Genomic DNA, 18,015 nt, shown 5'->3' with positions numbered 1-18,015 from the left:
TCGGAGCCAAACCTGCCTGTGCCACAGTTTCCTCCTCTGTCAAGGTGGCCCGGCCTCACGCACCCGTGTCAGCTCAGGACAGGGCTGAAGGAGAGCTACTCACTCAGTGCATGGAAATCTCTTCTTCCTCCAGGAGACTCACTGGGCTGGACTCACCCCATAGGCTGTACCACACTGGCACATGCCTTCACCTACTTATAGGGCGTTGGGATGCTCAGCCCTACGGGGCCCTACCCCCCACACCCTGAAGGAAATAAGCCTGGGGAGCCTCCAGAGCCCAGCCAGCGCATACCTGATATCATCTGAGGGCCGTGCTGTTCTTCCCTGAAGTGGTCTAGTCCAGCGGAACTGGCAGGTACAAGACCACCTGGGAGGATGGGGTGATGGGAGCCTTGTGACCAAGACCAAGGATTCATCTCTCCTTGAGACTCGTCTCCCAGAGCTATTGAGAGGAGTGAGCCTAGAACTGTGCCTGATGGATGGTTGACCTTCTTTTTTTAAAAAAAATCTCTTATTTATTTATTTCTGGCCATGCCATGCGGCATGGGGGACCTTAGTTCCCTGACCACGGATCGAACCCGCGCCCCCTGCAGTAGAAGCACGAGTCCTAACCACTGGACCACCAGGGAAGTACCCCATGGTTAAATTTCAGTAAATGTCAGCTGCCTGAAGTCACCGGGCTTGTCACTGCCAAGGTCCCAGCCCTAGGAAACCTCACACTGGGAGCTGGAATCTGTGTTCTTTGGGCTCCAAAGCCCATTTTTCCAGGCACAGAAGGGAGATAACAGGCCAAGATAACAGGTGCCAAGGCTCAGAGGAATCACATGAGAGAATGACATGGGACCATCCTGATGGAGTTAAAATACTGAAGAATATCAGGACGTCAAGTGACCTTAATGCTCACATTTTTGCTGGTGATAAAACAGAGGCTCGCAGAGGGGAGGTGATCTCTCTAGCTCCTGGGGCACGTGAGTGGTAGAGCTGGGAGACAAAATCAAGGGAGAGGGGAAGCTAGTACCCAAAATATTACTTTTGGAATCTGCAGTCTTGATTAATGTTTAATATTTGGTAAAAGAACCAGCACTAAAAATAGACACTTTGCGCAATCATCCAAAGAAGGAAACGAGTGAGTTAGGTCTCGTTACCCCCATTTTGCAGGAATGGAAACTGAGGCACACAGAGATCAAATGCCCTGCTCAGGGTTTCACGTTCATTAGAAGGCTGATTTGGGATTCCTGGATTCTCTCTACTTTGTTTGTACTGCTGTTAGCACTTTCGTCCTAACATTGCTGAAAGTCACCTCAGAACTAAAGGAAATTGCAAGTATTGATAATACTCAGACCATATTTCAAGGCTATTGACACCTGAGGACTAAAGAAAAAATCATTTTTAAAAAACTTAATATGTATTTCTAACTTGGTCTGTTCACTGTGCTCTTTGTGAAAGTCATACCGTGAGATTAAAAAAACTTCTGATGGCTCTGATTTCTCATTATATGATGTTCACGTTGTTCTTAGATAACCAAAGTGATACCTAATAACAAGGAAGCACCTGACCATGGAAAGGCAGCTTTGCCTTCTGCGAGCAAACGTCCTGGTAATTACCTGACAGCTCCACCTGGGTCAGGCCCTCGCCTGTGGGACTGACCTGCTGGTACCCTGTCTTCCATGACTCAGCCCCACATCCCCCAAATTTCCTGACATGTGCTCACCACCGCACCTGGGCTGTCTTTCCCTGACATTTACTTAGCGCCCCTTTCTGGCGCCTTCTAATGTGGTTCCCTCCTGAGGGTTGCTCCTCAGCCTTCCTTTTCAGTCTTAGTCATCACTTCAGGCTTGCTTCTTAGGTGAAGACTTCTTTGAGTGCAATTTCTCGAATTCTAGTTGTATTAGTTAGGATGGGCTGGGTTACTCTGCAGTAACAAACAAGCTCAGAACCTCAAGGGCTTAACACAGCCAAGGTGATATCTCATTCACTGTATGCGTCTCCTGTGGGATGTATGCAGGGGCTCTGCCCATCACGGCAAAACAGGGACCAGGCTTCAGGAGGCTCCAAGTGCCTGCTTCAGTTCTTCCGACTCTGGTTCCTTTGCTCGTTCCTTATGTAACCTTTGCTACAGCAAGGAGGACACCAACAGCGCCAGTCACAAGACGACTGCAACCATCAGAGTGCCTGCTATTGGCATCGTTCAAGCTTTATTCAACAGCCTCATCTTTCCCGCCAATGTGCCAAAGCAGTTGAGTGAAAGAACAAAAGTAAGGCCGATGGGGACATCGAGCACCTTTGTTTCTGATAAAGCTGATCTTGGAACATGGGGCTTGTTTCTGTGGGACAGTGGGCTTCCAGAAACCGGCACCTGAGTTAGACAGCTCACACCACCCAGAATTGTGAGACTGAGGCCAGGTGTCCCCATGGCCTGACACCCAGCCCACGGACAACTTCTGGGCTGCCCAGGCCCCCAACAAGAGCCGTTATATTGATAGAAATGAGCCATTTCATAGAGTCCAGATGGAAACGCTGCAAAGTAGATACTCTTTTTCACTTTTTACATATGAGGAAACCAAGGCACAGAGAGGTTGAGGATCTCTCCCAAAGGCACACAGGCGCTGTCTCCTACTATCTCTCATGTTATGCCAGAGTGAGTCTCATACCACCGTGGGCTTCTGGCTGTGTCCTCGCTGCGGGGGGAACCGTCTTGGTGAGAGTACCTTTCTCTGACTTCTCCACCTAGGAGCACTCCATTTGCTCTCCCACACTAGGCCCAGACTTCATTCAGAAGCTGTCCTGGCGGGGCCTGGCCATGAGGGAGGCCGCGTGCTCCGCCTGCGGCACTGAGTGTGATTACCCAACGAAGCACAGCAGCAGAAAGTCCCCAGCCTCTAAAGGCGCTCTCCAGCTGTCCACGTTGTTTGTGGATCATTCCTAAGGGCTCTGGAAGGGATCTGAAGGTGCCCAGTCACCACGCAGCTGGGCTTCTAATGATTCTGCACCCAGTTCCAGCGTGTGTGGGGTTTTTTCCACACCAAGCAATTCTCCAATCCCAGCTGGTTGTCCTACAATTCAATTCTGACACTATGTACCTGGGTCCGGCATCAGCTACCACAGGTTAAGGGCTCAGTCCTGCAAGACTGCCCCACCCTGTCTTCAGACACCAAACTCAAGTCCAGGATGTCAGCTATGCTTCTGACCCACAGGTTATAGATTGGACGTTCCCATGATCTCCTTCCTTGGGTTCAACCGATTTGCTGCAGCTGCTCACAGAGCGCAGAGAAACCTTCTGTTTACTAGATTACCGGTTGATTAAAAAAGATTAACCCAGGAACAGCCAGATGGAAGACATGCGTAGGGCATGTGGAGCTCCTCTGAGTGGAGCTTCCGCGTCCCCTCTAAGCTCATCTCTCTCCCCAGTCTCCACGTGTTCACCAAGCCGGAGGCTCTTTGAACCCCATCCTTTCGGCTTTTTTGGAGGCCTTATTACATAGGCATGATTGATTAACTCACTGACCATTGGTGATTGAACTCAATCTCCAATCCCTCTTCCCCTCCTGGAGGTTAGAGGTTGGTTTCCCGTGGCAACCAACCCCCATCCTTAGGGGACCTAGGGGCTTTCCAAAATCACCTCATTAACATAAGAAAAACCACCTTTCTGGTGCTCATCACTTAGGAAAATCCAAGGGTTTTAGGATCTCTGTGCCAGAACTGGGATGAAGACCATATATATATATTTCTTCTTATTGATCACGATATCACAGCCTCATGCATTCCCCATTATCCACAGCCATATAGACAAGTGTTTTTTGAGGGTGGGTCTCCTCCCCATCCCTGGGACATTGCAGACACCCAGTAAAGGGTTTCTTTTCCTTGTTGAACTAATGCCCACCCCACAGGCCTGTGGAGAGGATCAAGTGAGCTCCTGGGATGAAAATCAACATGTAATCAGTATCTCTCATTTCTGAATTAGTGTGAATGTGTGAGATGCCAGAAGTATCCCTGACCTTTGTTTTCATTTTATAAATGAATCTCAGATGATCCCACCAGTCAAGGCAGAGCTTGCACATAACCACAAAGGTTCATTTATTTACGCTTAAAATCGAATTGGTATGTCTTTTTCCTGCAGACTGATAGGGGGGTGTAAATGTCCCTTCCACGTTGTCCCTGTCCGAGCCTGGAGCCTGCTTGTGTGTTTCCCTCTCATCTGTCTCAGAGCAGAGCTGGGTCCCTGCCTGGAGGGGCAAACTGACCTGGACCAGCCCAGAACCCCTAGCAGTTGTGCTTCAGCTGGTGCTAGGGCAGAGAGGTGGACCCCATGTGGACCGGGAGGTTGGCATTCTTCCTAAAGTCTGAGATGGATTGGGGAATGTATGGCATTAGGGTAGCCGGGCTGAAGTGTGAGGGACCTGGCTTCCAGGACTGTGCTGGGCAGGTCTCCCAACCTGCCATCTCCCCATCTGTACCTTGGGGATAACGATTCCCAGCTGGGTCCTTCAAAGACCGATGTTGAGGGTCAGACTAAGCAGTGAATACATTTTGAAACTCTAAAGAACAGGTAAACCTGAGGTTTATGGCTGTCCTGCCTGGTTTGCGGCACACCCTTGTTCTCCTTATGACAAGGTTGCCCTGACGCTTTGCCTCCCGCCCCACCCCAATGCATGGACGCTGTTGGTTCCCATATGAACCAATGAAATCCCCTCTGGGGCTTTAAGTTTGAATTGGGGCTTTGCCAGCCCGAGTCCAGACTAATGTAATGACAGGCCATTCTTTGATGTAAAATGATGGTATCTTAGGTGAATTCCCTGGACTCTCAGGAATTCCCAGTGGCCTTTGCATCTGACCCTTTACGTCCCCAGAAGCCAGTGTCGGGGAGTATGCCGTGTTCTTGCTCAAGGCGGTGAGCTCTTTAAACTCAGGTGGGAAGAGCTCCAGAAGATCCGGGGACCGTTTTCCTTGCAGAGGCATCCAGCACTCCTCACACTTCGAGGAGGGATTTATCTCTGCCTAAGTCCCACGTGGCCCATCTGGTGTGATGTGGTGAGGTCTGGGGGAACAAGGAGAGCCTCGGAGGCCAGCTCTGCCACTTACCGTGACCTTGAACAAGACAGTGAGCCTCTCTGAGCCTCAGTTTCTTCATCTGTAGAATGTGCTGCATATAAGAGCAGAGCAGCTCCACTCCCAACATCACAGTGCAGCCATGAGGATTCCATGAGAAAATGCTTGAACAGCCCCTCCCAGGGAGCCAGGCTTAGAGAAGGAGCTCATAAAGGCAGCAAACATCGTCCCTGCCACCAGTGCCCTCCTCTGCTGTCCTTTAAAATCCATTTTAACACTCTGATGTGAACCTCACAGCAACTCAACATAGGTTTTGTAACCGTGATGAGGATATCGAGGATCAGAGAGGTTTGGCAACTTCACTAAAGTCACACAGCTGGGAAGTGGCAGATTCTGAACTTGATCCAGGTCTTCAGGCCCTCAGGTCTGGCATCATTCTAAGTGTTGGAAGATGTTTGTATCATTAATGGAATTTGTAGAAGTTGGAAGTCTCTAGGCAGAGAAAACTCAAGAGGATAGAGACTTATTTGGGAAATAGTCCAACTGTATCCGTTATGTTATGTTATGTGAAATTGCACAGATGTGGCCATTTTGACTTAAACGGTGTAAATCTGACATGACTCAAGCCTGTTCTTTCGGTATACATTCATCCCAGTGAGAGGCTAGATGGTGATTACTGGATTTGTGTAGGACGGGGCCGTCCTTCCACGGGACCAGCGTATTTCCGCGAGAGTTCAGGGAGCTGGCTCCTTCAGGCTGGGCTCCAGCCAGGCCTCCTGACTGCAGCAGCCCTCCAGCAGGGGCTTGGAGGGCCAGAAGGAGTCACGTGGCCCTTAGTGAAAAGGTCTGTTCCCGGGACAGCCTCTGACTGTGGCCCAGGGAGCTGTGGTTTTTCTCCAAAGACCACAGGGAGGGCCCTGGGGTAGGAATAAGGCAAGTGGAAATGTGGCCCCTGATACAGTTTAGCCAAGGGAGGGCAGCTGGGGCACAGGGTGTCTGCTCTACTTTCTCTCCTACGGCCAAGGAATCACTGTCGGGACTTTGCAGAGCCCTCTGCGGCACCTTGGCTGTGTGATTAGGGAAGACAAGAGGGCGTAGGCTAAGTGGTCTTGGGGGCCTGACATCCTGGGTGAGTCTGAGCAAGTGATACAGACCAAGACCTTCGCTTCACTGGGGAGATGAGACCTGCTTCTAGGAGTGCTACGTTTGAGGGTCTTGGAGCAGAGCTGGAGTGACAAAGGCAGAAGTATGTGTCCCCAGTCCAGCCCCATGGGAAAGGGTCCCTGGAAAAACCAACCAGAGACTTTTGCAGGAAAGACCTGTGAGTGGTCAGGGCTCAAGCCTGGCTCAGGTGACAGTGTGGGACAAGAAGAGGACCTGGTCTTCTCCTGCTGCTTGTGACGCGGCAGCCCAGTGTCCCCATGTGAGCTGAGGGCTCTGGGAGCAGTGGCAGCCCTGCAGGGTGAGGGGCTCTCACTGGGGGTCGCAGTGAGCACCAGCGGGGTTGGGACGCTGAGCAGAGGGCCTGGTGGACACTGGGTGGAGGTGGGGACCACGGGCTGGATCCTGAGCCCATGCAATTTCCCCCTGGGGGTCCCAGAGGAGACTGGAAAGCCTGGAGGTTTTCCACAGTGACTGGGGAAGGGGCAGTAAGCTGTGGGTTTTAGCCTACATTTCATCCTGGCCTAGCACAGGGCTGGATAGTGCAAATGCTAGTAAACCGTAACGCAGTGGACCCTTGAAAGATCACCATGGCCTGGATTTCACACACATCCTGGGGACGTAAAGAGAGACTCAGACGCAAGAGGATGAGGGATTTACACGCCACACACAAGCTTGGGCCGGGTCAGTCATTCTTTAATGCCATGGAGGAAGGGGACCTGGCCTGGAGGGGACAGCTGAACCCAGAGAGGCAGTTATTTTTGGGTGGGATTCACCACCTTTCCCATGAAGAGGGGAGTCTTGGTGCTTTTATCGTAGATGATGAAGAAGAAGGGTCTGTTGTACTCGACTTCCGGGGGAATTGACATGGGGATGGCTTCCAGAATCGTGGCCCCCGTAGCTTCTGTCCCTTTCTCATCGACGGTCAGCACGGCCTTGTGCAGCGCCTGCAAAGGGGAGAGCACAGAGGTCCCATCTTAACAGAGACAGGCTGCCGGCCCCCAGCCACACCCGGGCGCAAGGCGTGAGGAGAGCCTTGCCAAGGGAGGGGCCCGCTCTGGCCTCTCTCCTCCCCTCCCTGCAGGAGACACACAAGCATGGCTCTCAAGGCTTGTGTCTGACCCACGAGGGGACCCTCACCCCTTCCTGACCAGCCTCCTCAACGGCCCTGGGAAGGAACCCACCACCTTGGGAGGCGGATTTTCTTGTACTTTGTCTCCTTGGCTCTGCACTTGTTCGTAGACCAGATTCTAAACTCCTTGGGGACCAGGGCTTCGATGGGGACTTTCACACGCCTCATCCCCACCCAGGCACTCAGCTCACAGTTAGTCACTGAACTGCAGTTGTTTCTCTGGGCACCTGTAATTCTCCTGCGTAAATGGCATCTTTGGTCGAAATCACTCTGTAACTCAGACTCAGTGATTCAGCGGTAGCTCCTGGTGTCACAGGCTCAGGGCCAAAGGTACTCTGCAATCCCTGAGCCTAAGCCTCTCTCTGTAAATAGGGGTTTATCGGGACCCAAAGAAGGGAAGTGCCCGGCCAAGGATGGGACAGAGGGTGAGTGACACAACCTCAGAGGAGATCCTTAAATAAAATGCACCAAGCACGTGAGGCCACCTGTTGCCCTCCATCATCCGACCACATTGCAGTCTTGGTGGAGCCATGGCATTCCTCAGGGACCTCAGTCTGCAGGTGTGCCTGTGTCCCTCTGTCCCTTCCTCAGCCTCACCCTTGAGCTGTAGCCCCCGTGCACATTCTGACCTACAGAGGTCAAGGACACACTCACCTTGGACAGCTTCAGAGGCACTTCCTCAGTGATCCCTGAGAGGTCAGCCCCGTTGCTGAAGACCTTGGTGATGCCCAGTTTACCCAGGAGAGTTTTCAGATCGTAGGTTCCAGAAATGGACAGTTTGGGCAAGTGTAAATTGGCAGAACTGTCACGATGGTTAGAAAATAAAAACATTTCACAGAATTGAAAGTGTTTCCTTTTCTGGTTGCTCCTCCCACTTGGTGCCCTGTCCCCCTGCCCATGCAAGTATGTGAGGTCAGCCTTGGTTTATTCTACTTTAGCTCCTCTACACGTGGGGTCAGAGAACGTTAGAATCCCAGGGATCCTCTTGTCCTGCAAAGCCTCTCAAATGCCACCTCCTCTGATAAGTCCTCCTGGAGGATCCAGGGTGTCCTCTGGAAGGACTGTGCACACTGCTTCCCTGCAGGGTTTGGTCACCCTTCAGACTGGGACTCCTCCGGGGCCAGGATCCCAGCTGACCATGGGGCATGGTGGCAGGTCCTGAGTGACATCTGTTCAGTGAATGATGAGTACTTCTCTGTACTTTTGTTTTATATTGTACATGAGAAAGCAGCTCATCCGGGCATGGGCCTATTTACAAATACAGAGACATGCACTAATTTGGGGTGCACGACGGGGACCAACCACACTCATCCAGTGACAGAGGATCCAGAACCAGCGTCAAACATGTCCTGGAGTTGCCCACTCTGGGCCTTTGCTTTTCAGGCCTCTCCTAACAGGTTTCCCCCTTGTCTTGCCGTGGACTTTCTGCCCTGAAACTCCACACTTAACTGCCACCTTTGCCGGGAAGCCCACCTCTTCCTTCTGGGTTTGCCCACAACATGGGTTGGCGTTGCTCTCCCTGCACGGGGCACTGGCCACCGGGAAGGGGCAGTGTCTAGGTGGGGGAGGAAGTCCTCAGGGACAGGACTTTCACTCCTCACCCCTGGGCACCGTCTTTCCCATGGAGCCCGGCTGGTACTACCTGCACGGATGCTGGCCTCTGCTGGAGGCACAAGTTCACACACAGTGGTCATGGCCATGGGACGTGGGTCTACCCCCGCCTCCCCCTTCAGGCCGGACCTCTTGTGGCAGCTCCTGGGCTGGCCTCTGGTTTGGGAAGTCACCTGGCGTATCTCTTTTCCAGGACCTTGGCGAGAAGCTCCTTGCTGAGCTGGTCCTCCAGATGCTGCAGTTTCCCCTGGTCGGGCAGGATGAAGACGGCGGTGGCGTTCCCCACGTAGTCCATCAGCAGTACCCAGCTGGCGAGCCTGTCGCAGTAGTGGAGGTCAAACATGCCCAGGCGGTTCATCATGGGCACCTTCACGGTGGTCTCCTCATCCACGTGGAAGTCCCTCTCTATGGTGTGCTTTTCCTCAAAGGGCTTCTCCCATTTTCCTGGAGAGAAGGGACAGCGGACATCAGCCAGGGCTGGGAGAAGGTTTAATAATGGTGGTAGAATAAAGGAGCCCTGAGCCTCCTGGTGAGATACTTCTCTCGGGGCCTCAGCTTCACCATCTATAAAATGGGGCTAAAATGAGCAATCAGTGTACAGAAAGGTATTCTGGGAGGATAATGCAAGACTGGAGTAGGGTCCAAAATTTCAATTTTGTAGAGGCTCATAAGTGGTAGAGGAAGGATTTGAACTTTGGTCTTTCTGACTCCAAAGGTGTCACTGTTTCCTCTACACTCGAGTTGTCAGAAGCGTGTTCCAGGAAATCCTATTTCCTCTGTACACTCTGCCGAAATTTGTTTTTCTGGCTCTCTATTTTCGGAGACATTGCATATCATACACCCCTCCCAGATAGGGATTTACAATGCACATTAGGACATTTAAGGTTCTGAAAAGTCCTGCAGAGACGATGATACTTTGACTGTTTAATCCATAGTTCCCTAACCTTATTTGATCGCGGGAAGTTTTAGCGGTCATGTGTGAAAAATTGAATAACACGTGCAGAGATGCATGGCTATATCCTATTCTGCACTGCCAGGAAAGTTAAGAACTGAGTGTTTGAGAATATTTTGGGGGTGTTTCAGGCTGGTTGTGCAGCCTTACCTTTAAAGAATATGTAATTCACCAGAGCAAAAACTGTGTCTTGGTCAAGATCATCTACCAGATCCACAATTTTTCCTTGGCTTCCCTTCTTTACGTAATCGTTGATCTTTTTCTTGGCCTCTTCAGCATCCCTGAAGTTGATGGAGAAGGCTTCAGAGTGGTACAGGTTCTTGACATCTTCCAGAAACTTACTCACTAGCTTCGCGCTCTCGTTGATGAACAGGCCGTTGCCAGTGGTCAAATGCAGCTTGTTGTCTGGCTGGTTGAGGGTGTGGAGAAGATGCTGGAAACCTTCGTGGATCTCAGCCTCTGCTCTTCTGGTGAGGTTGAAATCTAGGCCCTCCAGGATCTCGGTGTGAGTGTCACCCTTGGTCCCCAGGGAGAGCATCGCAAAGGCTGTAGCGATGCTCACTGGGGAGAAGAAGATGTTGGTGGCGTTGGACTCATGGGCCACTCGGCGGTACACGCTGAAGGCGAAGTCGGCCAGGTTGGGGGCGATCTTGTGGCAGGCTGCTTCCTGGCGGTGCTCGTGATCGTGCTGGGATGCATCTGTCTCCTGGACAGCGTGTCCCTGGAGACCCTCAGCCAAGGAGACGGGGACCAGGAAGCACAGGCCTGCCAGCAGGAGGAGGCCCCACGTGATGGAGGATGCCATTGTCCTGCAACAGAGAGAAGGGTACCACACCCGGGTCAGGCCACACGACGAGTCCCTCGGCCACCGACTGACGCCATGTCAAAGCAAACACCGTTTATCGAGCATCTATGTGCCGAGCACTTTCCTACATCAGCACCATTGAAAGACTCAGAACAGCAGCGAAGACTTTATGGCGATTACCATACACCAAGTTCCATTCTAAGTACTTTACTGTCTTGTCTCACTGCATTCTGGTAACAGTCCTGTGAGGCAGGTCAGGCGACTCTCCTGGGCTTACAGATGAGGAGACCAAGCTCCTAGAGGGTAAGTCACTCGTCCAAGGTTCCAGAGCGGTAAGGTAGCAGGACCAGAATCACACCCCCAGGTAGTCTGGGTCTGGAGTCCACGCTCTCGATGGTTCCACTAACATCTGCAATGACCCCGAGGTGTAAGTGCCACAGCCCCTACTTTGCAAAAGAGGAAACTGAGGCACAGGAAGTAGATGATCGCCCAGGAAGCGGGCCAGATCAGGCTCAGGGATGATTGGACCTGGAACAGCCCTAGGAGGGATTGCACTGAACCCTGGTTTTTAATGGACAGAGAGGCTGCTGCCCAGAGTGGGAAGGATCTTGCCCAGTGACACCCAGTCAGAACACAGGAGAGCTGTGAGGGAACCCAGATGGGAGGCCATACCCACTTAATACTCACCGTGAACCTCAGCCCCTAGTAGATTTTCCTGAGCTAGAGGGCTGCCCTCAGAGTGAGTCTATGGCCTCAGACGCGGGAATGGGCTGCAGTCAGCTTAACTGTTTACCTCGCTCGCCACCTGTGTCCCAGCTCTGCGCTCAGCGTGGATGTGGGTGCTAGAGGCCTGGTTCCTCCAGTCAAGTGGGGTTTGTTTGGTGGGACAGGGGTGAGGTGGGGTGGGTAAGATTCGAAAAAGCATCCCTTTTCTGTTCAGACAGACCTGGGTTCTAATCCGGGTCTCTGTCACTACCAGCTGTGTGACTTTGGCCGAGTCATTTAGTCTCTCTGGCCCTCATTTTGTCACATGTAGAAAGTAAGATTGTTGGGAGAACTTAGTGAGATAAGTCTAGACACCGAGCCTTACACTGAAGGCATCTGAGAGAGATTACATTGAGGGGAGGCTGGTGGGGGTGCAAACTAGAAGGCTTCCGAGGGTGGCTGGGAGGGAGATGAGCTCCATGGCTGGGGGGAGACAATAGGGAATGGCAAAGCTTGTGGCTGACCCAGCAAGGTCAGGCTCTATCTAGTGATAGAGTCACTGTCACCCGCACCACGGAGCTCCCTCTACTGCATATAGATCCCAGCCTTGGGCCACTAGGCTGAGACCCCCTAAGTACAACCTGCTCTCTTCCCAGATGGAGAAACTGAGGTCCAGGCAGAGGAGAAGCATACATCTGCTGCTAGCTATCAGTCGTATAACTAAAAGCGTCATTTTAATAAAAGACAAAGACAAAGGAGCCCTTGAACTTGGCATATGAGAACCTGAGGGGGAAAAGTTGGAAACAAGGAATGCTGGGTTTCACCTACCCCTTGGACTTCTAAAAGTTTCCTTCCAATGAAACAACAGGATGAAGCACAAAACTGGCTTCTTTCTACCACCTTTCTTTCTGGCCTTCAAACCTCTAACTTATCCAAATAGAGCAGACCGCACATTACGTAATACTTGTTTATACTTTTCTTAAACTAGCCAGTGGTTTTAGAGCTTACGATCGTGCTAAGATTAGTTCTGTATATTTCCACTGCCCTTGGATTTCTCTCTACAACTCCACTGGATTTTGCTGTGGTCCTTCATGGTTTGTGGAAACTCCCCATCTTTGCAGGGCGCAGAGATCATGAGGGATTTGGGCTTCTGCAGGGTGGGGACGCTAAATATGCTGAATGGTCTCAGGGCCAGAGGCTGTGGCTTCTAGTCCTGACAGGGCCACTTCTGTCCACTTGGCCTTGGGCAAGCATCTTCGTGTCCTGGGGCCTCATTCTCACCAGCTGTATAAATCGAGGCGGGGGGGATCTAAATGAGGTCCCTGTGTACCAACGCTGGATTTTTAATCAGAGGGGTATCTGGCTTTGGTGGAACAACATGGACTGAGACTTCCCATGGGGGATGGGATGCGGTACCCTTCCGCTGAGAGGGCTGCTGGCCTTAAGAAGGTAACAAGGCTGGTGTGGAGCTACAGCTGGGGTGAGCACATCCCTGGCTCCCACCCAGTGCATCTGCCAGGGGGTTACATCACCTACTCTGGCTTCCTCCTTTCACAGTAAATGGCTTGAGACCAGGAAAGGGTCAGGGCCTTGCCAAGGCCACACAGTGAGTCAGGGATAAAGCTGGCTTGAGCAAGCCTTGGTTTTCCCACCACTCGAACTACAGATGGGACAGTATGTCACCAGGTCTCAGACCCTGTAAATGTCAGAGTTAGGTCCTGAGGACTCTGACGTTAACCTTGAGCCCCTGTTGGCTTCATTTTGCCTCTCAGTCTGTTCCTTACAACTTCGGGGGACTAAGACTTCTCTCTCCTCACCCTTCTATCAAAAGCAGCACCCCACCCCCCTGAAATTCTAGTGCGGGAACCAAATGGAGATGAGAAAGTAAATGGTGACGTGCCCAGAGGTGTAGGAACCACATTTTAAACCAATAGAATGAAGATGTCACAGTGACACTTCTGGAATCAGGGGCAGGTCAGGGAGAGTGAAGTGAGCTATCCCTTTGCCTAATCTCATGCCATTTCCCCCAGGACGTAAAATGAGTGACCAAGAGCAACCTAGTGGGGTCCAGGGAAGCGACTGTGGCCTAAGGTCACACCTGCTGACACCTGGCACTAAATAAGCCCAGGTGTGACCCAGCTCCGCCACTTACGGGCAAGTGGCCTTGGGCAAGTGACTTCACTTCTTTGAGCCTCGGCTTCCTGTAAAGTGGAGAAAAGAATCTCTTGAAGGGCAGACGTGAGGAACGAACGAGGTGATGGGTGGGCGGGCACCGAGCGGGTGTGGAAAGCCTCCCCGTACCTGCGCACAGGTAGGATTCAGGCTTGAGAACTGGCAGATTTCTTGCTGGCTGGTTGCCACACTACCCAGGACCAGAGAGGGGAATGCTGATGACCAAAGAATGGCCTCTGAGTTTGGAGTATGTTCAGTTCAATTCTCCAAGTCTTTATTTCATGCCTATGAGCTGCCAAGCCCTATTCCAAGCAAATGGTACTTACCATCGGCATCCTCCTTACCACTACACTGAGTAAACAGCAGGCCTTTCTTATTATTTCTTCATTTTATTTCTTCATTTTATAGATGGAGAAATTGAGGACTATAGAAGTTAAGTAAATTACTGAAAATCACAGAGCTGGTTGCTTACAGAACTGATTTTTTTTTTTTTTTTTTTTGGCCACACCGCGCGGCCTGCGGGATCTTAGTTCCCTGGCCGGGGATCAAACCCGCGCCCCCTGCAGTGGAAGCACAGAGTTTTAACCACTGGATCGCCAGGGAAGTCTCTACAGAACTGAATTTAATCCTAGGTATTTTGATTTCTGAGTCTGGCATTTAACCCTTCTCTGTGTATACAGCTGAAGGCAGAGGCCTTGGAACAGAAAACTCAGAGGTGGCCTGGCTAAATGAAGAGGGGCAACATCGCTTTGTGGCTAAGATCAGAGGCTACGAGGCCAGAATGCCCAAGTTCAATTCACTGTCAGCTGTGTGACCTTGGACAAGTTACTCAGCCTCTCTGAACCTCAGTTTCCCAGAGATGATAAGGGTGTACTTACCCCATGGAGCTACTGTGCAAATGAAATAGCTGCAAAGTGCCAAGAAATGCCCGGCATGCAGTCAGCTCTCAGGAGGCATCAGTCATTACTGATACTGTGAAGCTTTCAGAGCCCTCTCGGGGAGTCTGATTGCCTTGGCCTTGGTCATCTCTGTAGGCCCCAGCTCCAAAAACCAATGGTGGAAAAATCATATCGCTTCCTAAACTCCAGGGATCAAGGCCAGTGGGAGTGGGGTGGGGTCGGGAGGGCAAAGGCTATCTATCCTTTGACCAAAAGGTCAGAGAGGTTGAGCAACTTTCTAAGGTCACCCAGCATGAGAGGGGGCTCAAGGCCAGCCCAGGCTTCCCATTCCCCAGCTGGTGCCTGAGGCCAGAGGGAACCATGTTGGCAGTGGACCTGGGGTCTGGAGCGGGGATTCTGGAACGAGGCGGCCTGAGCTTGAGCTTACATGGTGTGTGATTGGGAAACAAGTGATGAGCTTCCCTGTCCCGGATGTCCTCGTCTGTAAAAGGGGAGCGCCATGGTAAGCACCTCAGAAGATGGCCATGAGGCTTCAGTAGAAGCTGCCTGGCCAGAGCGAGGGCTTAGGCATACAGCTCAAAGCCCCCCAATGATGGTGCCCATCCCCAGCTTCCCATCTTCTGCTGCGTACGAGGACGCCCAGAGGCCCACAGCACACAGGGGGGCCCAATTTGGTACCTCCAGGCTGAGACCTAGTGCGGTCCTGTTCTGGGCATTTCGGGAGAGGGTGGAGGCCTGAGGAGCAGCTGAAACTCTGGGCTTCTGGTCTGGCTTGGCCCCCCTACCAGGTCCCTGCATGAGCCTGGGCTTCTCGCTGTCTCCCTCTGAGCCTTATTTTTCTCATCTGTAGAAGCGGAAAAAGATACACACCCGAGCAGTAAGGGAGGTGCTGAGACCTACAGAAGACAACCTACGGGAAAGACACAGAAGCTGTGTCAGCAGAAACGTACTCCTTCCTCCGTCCCGGGACGCCAGAGCCAGCCCCCCATTTCCACTTCTGCCCACAGAGGGCCAGTTTAATCACCGGGAGGTATTGGGGAGGCCCTGGACAGGCTTGGGGAGCAGGAAAGGACCCCCAGGGCTGCTGTTACTATGACAACAGGAGGCCAAGCCCCAGCCCTCTCCATCCTCCCTGCAGCCCCAGGGCCTTCCCCGGGTAGCGCAGGGACCCGGAAGCCTCTCTGCAGGCTCTTGCCAGTGGAAGGCATACTTACGATTCACTGTCCCAGGTCGGGGCTGGTGACCACGGCTGGGGAGACAGAGCCCTGTCCTTGCCTGTATTTAAGCAGTGGATCCAGAGGGACGATGTGGGAGGCTGCTGGTGAATATTAACCAAGGTCACCCCAGTTATCAGAGGAGTAAACAGGGACTAAGCTCACTGACTCGACACTGAGCCCCTGTCCACGCTGCCCATCTGTGCTCCTCCTGGGCGGCGTGCGGCCCTCTGTTCCATATACCAAAGGGAGTCTTTGTGCCCAGCTCATAAACCACAGCATCTGTCTCCAAGCTGGGATGGCATGACTCTGCTGGCCGGTGCTCCCACTGGGGAGTTCTCAGTGGCCGCCCCACTGGTAGCAAGAGCTACCACTTATAGAGCCACCTTGAAATGCCCACTGCTGAAGATGCGGGGGTGAAGTAGGTTATGAGTCCAATTGGCAGATGGGGAAACTGAGGCCCAGGGCGAAAGGCTGCTCATCCACCCAAAGTCGCCAAGCCGGATACAAAACCTCTCTCGACTTCCCTGGAAAGAAAATGGGGCTCAACCGCTGTTGATACAGCCGCTTAAGGCTGGTATGGGTGGCCGTGGGCAGAGGCCAGGAGTCAGAGAGTAAATCTATGAAGAGCTGTGTAGCCTCAGGCAAGCTGCTTCATCTCTCTGAACCACAAGGTATTTTTGTTTGCAGCGTAGGGCTTTGGAGGTCCCACTTCCTGGCACAGTTGTCAGTGATACACAAGATCACTTATGTAAAGCGCCGGGCACACACTAGGCTCTTGATTTTGGTCTGCACAGCCCCCTGTTCGGACCTTCTCTCCAGGCTTCTCTGGGCAGGAAGAGGCTCAGTTCCTGGCCAGCCTCAGGCCCATGTCTGTTTCCACTGGATGCGGCTCTCGGCAGACCAATGCGATCCACAGGCTGTTTGAATTTTCCTTGGGACTGTTGGTCTGTGCAGGAGCTACTGCAGGCTTCTGGGGGCACTGGTGGTGCTCGGAGGTGTTGATGCAGGGTTGAGGGCAGTGGGGCCCTACTTGACCCTGATCCATTTAAAAACCCAAGGCAGTTGGCCTCACACTGTGTGCACCGCCCCACGCCCCCTTGGCATGCAGTGGATACTTATTTGTTGAGTCAGTGGACAAGCATGTCTTTGTCCTTCTCTCATTCCCCCGGTCCCAGCTGTGGGACTCCGCCAGGTGAATAGCCTGTAGGCTCCTCTAGCTCACAGGGTCAGACCAGGGAACCCAGGGCCCCCATTCATTGGCTGTGTGATCTCAGGCAAGCTGTTTAACCTCCCTGTGCCTCAGTTTCCCCATCTGTAAAATGGGGATGGTGACAGTTCCTACCTCGCTGGGCTGCTGTAAAGATTAAATGCAGCAGTTTCAGGTAAGCTCAGGGCCCAGTGTTGGGGGCGCACGGTGAGCCCCCCGTGATGTTGTCATCCCCATGACAGTGGGTCTCGCGGGCGTCATTCTGGGTGGGCGGGTGGGGGGGAGCAATACAGGAGCTTCCTCCCAGGACTCCTTCATTCAGTACTGTCAGTACCCCCTGTGAGGGGAGTATGTACCACCCCTCATATAGAAGCAGAAATTAGCTCAGGAAGGGGTGGACTTCCCGCTCCCATACCTCCCGACTCCCCGGTTCCACAGTCTGGCTTCAGAACTCTGACTCTTTCCCCTGAGCTGGCTGAAGGGCCATCTCCCCCAGGGCACTACATCTGCCCACAGCTTGGAGACTTAGGGTGTGGTGAGGTGAGGCCTGCCCTCCATACCTTCTGGGCATTTCTTCCCCTCTCCATGCCTCAGTTTCCCCATCTGTACAATGGCCTCCTGCCATGCCCGGCTGCCCCTCCCAGCTCTCGCACTGAATGGGTGAAGGCAAGTACCCAGGCTGTCGTCAGGTGAGACAACCCTTTCAGCCCGGTGGCTTGGGGCTGGTGGGAAGGTGCCGCCCCCTCTCCAATCCCCCTACCTTCAATTCCCAGTTCCTGTAGCAGAAGGAACTCCTCCTTCCCCTGGGGCTCCTGGCTGCAGCGTGGAGGCTGTGTGTCCCTGAGTGCAGCGCCCGGGCTCTGCCAGCACAGGAGGAAGAAAGCTCTCGGTGGCTGAGGCAGCAGGTCCGGGAGGGGCGGGGACCTGGGGCAGGAAGCTGCCTTGCACAAAGCTGCCAGGAGCCGGGCGGATGACAGACTGCCCTTCACGGCCCAGGCAGTCCTGTGTGTCACCTGCTGTGCCTGCTGTGTCTGGCTGTGTGACCCAGGATCACCCAGTTTCTTTGAGCCTCTGTAGGCAGGCTGGTAGCACCTGCCAGAAAAGATTA

General features: G+C 52.9%; 1 protein-coding gene across 2 annotated transcripts; it reads right to left on the bottom strand.

Moving 5' to 3' along the window:
- Positions 1 to 6,884: 6,884 nt before the first annotated feature.
- Positions 6,885 to 17,815, bottom strand: SERPINA1 (serpin family A member 1). 2 transcript variants are annotated; one of them, XM_065872916.1, is made up of 5 exons: positions 17,668 to 17,815; positions 10,053 to 10,711; positions 9,124 to 9,394; positions 7,994 to 8,141; positions 6,885 to 7,154 (listed from the first exon to the last, which is right to left on the bottom strand). In XM_065872916.1, the coding sequence occupies exons 2-5, from the start codon at positions 10,705 to 10,707 to the stop codon at positions 6,963 to 6,965; spliced, it is 1,266 nt and encodes a 421-aa protein (XP_065728988.1). In that variant the 5' UTR covers positions 10,708 to 10,711; positions 17,668 to 17,815; the 3' UTR covers positions 6,885 to 6,962. The 2 variants fall into 2 exon arrangements, with proteins under 2 accessions (XP_065728988.1, XP_065728987.1); XM_065872915.1 differs by lacking the exon at positions 17,668 to 17,815 and adding an exon at positions 15,698 to 15,734.
- Between the last annotated feature and the right edge of the window lie 200 nt (positions 17,816 to 18,015).

This window comes from Phocoena phocoena, chromosome 2, assembly GCF_963924675.1.
Source record: "Phocoena phocoena chromosome 2, mPhoPho1.1, whole genome shotgun sequence".
NCBI lineage: Eukaryota > Metazoa > Chordata > Mammalia > Artiodactyla > Phocoenidae > Phocoena > Phocoena phocoena.
The sequence above is the reverse complement of the archived record's forward strand: the minus strand, read 5'-3'. Positions and strand labels throughout refer to the sequence as shown.

Bases quoted from the DNA above. Each gene is read 5' to 3' on its own strand.
- SERPINA1 (XM_065872916.1), bottom strand. From the start codon at position 10,707: ATGGCATCCTCCATCACGTGGGGCCTCCTCCTGCTGGCAGGCCTGTGC. The intron at 9,395-10,052 runs GTAAGGCTGCAC...CCTTCTCTCCAG, and splicing joins GAATTACATATTCTTTAAAG to GAAAATGGGAGAAGCCCTTT. The intron at 8,142-9,123 runs GTGACTTCCCAA...CCATCGTGACAG, and splicing joins CTGGAAAAGAGATACGCCAG to TTCTGCCAATTTACACTTGC.